The 3,579-nt window shown below is 32.3% G+C and overlaps 1 protein-coding gene across 1 annotated transcript; it reads right to left on the bottom strand.

Moving 5' to 3' along the window:
- On the bottom strand, positions 1,462 to 3,158 carry LOC110264610. The gene is made up of 4 exons (XM_021106728.1): positions 3,025 to 3,158; positions 2,826 to 2,933; positions 1,667 to 2,056; positions 1,462 to 1,567 (listed from the first exon to the last, which is right to left on the bottom strand). Exons 1-3 carry the CDS (start codon positions 3,112 to 3,114, stop codon positions 1,667 to 1,669), a joined length of 588 nt encoding a protein of 195 aa, XP_020962387.1. The 5' UTR covers positions 3,115 to 3,158; the 3' UTR covers positions 1,462 to 1,567.

The raw sequence follows: 3,579 nt of genomic DNA on the forward strand, positions 1-3,579 counted from the left end.
GCAAAATTGGGTAACTAGCTTATCTTAGTCAGATTTTTATTGAAATACAAATGGTAATATCGATCAAAATATAGAAACTAACTAGATAATCACTAGCCAATTTATTCAAATTAATTTTTTAACAAGATAGAGTAGTGCGTAAATAACACTATCTAAACTAAATCTCTACCAAAAGATATTCGTATTTAGTAAACCATGATCTACCCAAGTCAAATTGTAATCAGTGACACTTCACTACTCAAAACCGATGCAAATCTTGATTGCACTCGACATATTTGACATTATTATACTAAATGGTGTATGACCTCAACTCAAATACACAAGGAAGAAATCAAAAGTACCAGATAAATATGGTCCACTTTCAATTTATACATTTAATATATTTTCTCAATATAAACAATAATTAAATAACGTCTATTACTACTACCAAAAGAAAATGTACTTCTCTTAATACAGAGTGGTGTATATAACATATCTTAATTGCTTCATGTGCTCCACTATATACAACTTGAAAAAAGTCATATCATATTACCCAACACATCCACTACAACAAATTCGGGCTGAGGCAACCCTTTAAAAACGTTGCTTATAATAAGAGAAAGTGTTGCCTTTGATAAAAGGCAACACTTTCCGACAAAAGGCAACGCTTTTTGGGGGTTGGCTATACGGCCGTTACCTTTGGTCTAAGGCAACGCTTTTGTATATTAAAGGGAACCCTTTTTTTGGCAACCTTTAAAAAACGTTGCCTTTTCTGCAAATAAAGCAACTCCGCGAAAGGGTTGCCTTAGAGCACCCAAACACAACGCTTTATATGAAACGCTATGGCAACACTTTTTACGAGTTGTATTTTCTAATATATAAAGCAACACTTGTCCAGAGTTTTGTAAGTTGCTTTTTCATATACCTAAAGCAACACTTGTACAAGTTTTTTTAAGTTGTCTTTTCCTCCACCTAAAGCAACACTTGTCCAGGTTTTTTTAAGTTGCATTTTCATATACCTAAAGCAACGCTTGTCCTAGTTTTTTTAAGTTGCCTTTTCCTCCACCTAAAACAACACTTGTCCAGGTTTTTTTAAGTTGCATTTTCATATACCTAAAGCAACACTTGTCCAGGTTTTTTTAAGTTGCCTTTTTTATAGACCTAATGCAACACTTATGTAGGTTTATTTACAGTTGTCTTTTTTTAATACCTAAAGCAACACCTTATTGAATTTTTCTTAGATTCTCTTTTTTAATATCTAAAATAATATTTTTTTATCTTTGTTATATTTATATGACATTTAAAGAATATATAAAACCCGCATTTGAATAAGATAATAATATATATTGCATATATATATATAGAAAGGTCTTCCAAGTACCAATTAACATATATATATACTTGCTAATAAGTTACCAAGTCAAATAAATAATAAACCTAAGTAAGCAAAATACATGTTTTTCTGCTAATGAACTTAAATAAAAAAGAAACTAAGTTGTCCACTTAAAACCAAAAAGACTTTGTGCTTCACCATTGTGGCAAGAATTGTCTTTATGTCTTCAAAAAACTTCCTCCAACAATAAGAAAGCTGTAGTCAAATTTAAATGAACAAAAAAATTATAGTCAAAACATCAGCTATACAATAATATGTATACTCAAGTGGTACAACAATTTAGCATACATATACCTATTCATGATTTGGTATATGAGTCGATGGAGGAGAATGCCGAAGAACTAAATTTGGATCTTGTGCACTATTTGCAGACGATTGCTTAGATCGCAAGAGAGAAAGCGCTTCATCAACATTCATACCAGGAGAAGTTTGTTGCAACATAAGTTTCACAATATCTTCCAATCCTTGCAGTCGTTGCTTATGGTCGTCTAATTCAGTTTTTAAAGCTATTACCTTCTCTTCACTTTGTTTTTTGATTTCATTTATTTCTTTATTTTTCTTAAGAGAAGTTTTTGTAACAGTTCTTCCATAACATCGAACTCTTCCTGAATTCTCTTTACCAAAAACTTTTTGAAATGCATTAGTAGGAGTTTCTCCAGCTTCTTGGAGATCATCAAGTTCATCCTATACACACAAATATATGATATGTCTATTTTTAGTGATAAAAATTCAATGAAAGAATCCAAAAACCTATTGATAACTAATAGGGACAGCAATCCAAAATAGCCATAAAAGAGCCATAAAACAGCAGTCCATGATAGCCATAAAATATGGTTGTAAATTGTCATAGAACAGCAATTAAATCAGCCATAAAACAGCCATGAAATAACCATAAAATAGCAGTCCATGATAGCCATAAAACATGGATAAAATACCCATAGAACAACATATAAATCAGCCATAAAACAGCCATGAAACAGCTATAAAATAGGAGCCATGACAGCCATAAAATAGCCATAAGTAGATACTAAAACAACAACTATGATAGCCATAAAACAGACATAAAATAGCCATAGAACAGCAGCTAAATCAGCCATGAAACAGCCCATGAAACAGCCATGAAACAGCCACAAAATAGATACCACAAAACATAGAAAGCAGCAAGTCAGCAAGCATGACAACCACAAAATAGCCATAAAGTAGATACTAAAACAACAACCATGATAGCCATAAAACAGTCATAAAATAGCTGCCATGACAGCCATAAAATATGCATAAAATAGCCATAAAAAAGCAACTAAATCAGCCATGAAACAGTCCATGAAACAGCTATGAAACAGCCACAAAATAGATACCATAACAATAATCACGATAGCCATAAAACAGCAAAAAAATAGCATCCATGACAGTCATAAAACAACAACTAAAACAAGAAAATTATAGAGGAACTTACAATAACAGCTTGTGTTTCTACATCAAGTGTTTTCCCTTTTAGTCCATTCCGAGTTGCAACAAACATTTCAGCTTGATTTGGTTCCTCTTTGTTCTCTTTTTTCTCACGCTACAGATCAAGATAACAATTACAAAGTTATAACATACTAAAATTAGGGAGAAGTAACAAGTAGATAATTTTAACTTAAATGTGACCTTACCAAATCAACACGCACTCTTGCAAAATTGATTGGGCCCATTTTATGCCTCCATTGTTGCTTCTTGCGATTTTCAGAATTTATAACACACATGGCCTGTGTTTAAAATAAACAATGATGAAAAAAATATAAAAATTGAAAGAATTATACTTCTTTAGGCATCTTGTTTTTCCACGAGTCTTTTTAACCTTTGAAGTATCTAAATTAAAAATTGAGAAATAGTACAAATTAAAACCAAAGACAGCCGTGAATGGTATGAAAAGGACAGCCCCATGCTCATAGATAAAAAGAAAATGTAAAACAAATAGCAACAAACTAAATTACATCACCTTCTACATGAGCCTCTTCCATAACTTGATCCCCTTCTACATCAAAATTGTCACTTTCATGTTCACCAATATAATCTTTCTCAGAGGGGATAAGAACATTTTCTCCATTATTCGGGGATGGCCTAGATCTAGCATCCTCAGTAGTTGGAACTTCATTATGTTCCTCTTCTCTTTCCACATGAATTCCTTGGTCACCCAAAAAAGCATCAAGAGTCATTGCTGGACGCTT

The sequence above is a fragment of the Arachis ipaensis genome, chromosome B07, assembly GCF_000816755.2.
Source record: "Arachis ipaensis cultivar K30076 chromosome B07, Araip1.1, whole genome shotgun sequence".
In the NCBI taxonomy this organism is placed as follows: domain Eukaryota; kingdom Viridiplantae; phylum Streptophyta; class Magnoliopsida; order Fabales; family Fabaceae; genus Arachis; species Arachis ipaensis.

Excerpts from the sequence above, each read along its gene's own strand:
- LOC110264610 (XM_021106728.1), bottom strand. The coding sequence starts at position 3,114 with ATGTGTGTTATAAATTCTGAAAATCGCAAGAAGCAACAATGGAGGCAT. Across the intron at positions 2,934-3,024 it reads CAAGAGTGCGTGTTGATTTG|CGTGAGAAAAAAGAGAACAA; the intron begins GTAAGGTCACAT and ends CTTGATCTGTAG. Across the intron at positions 2,057-2,825 it reads TAGAAACACAAGCTGTTATT|GATGAACTTGATGATCTCCA; the intron begins GTAAGTTCCTCT and ends TTGTGTGTATAG.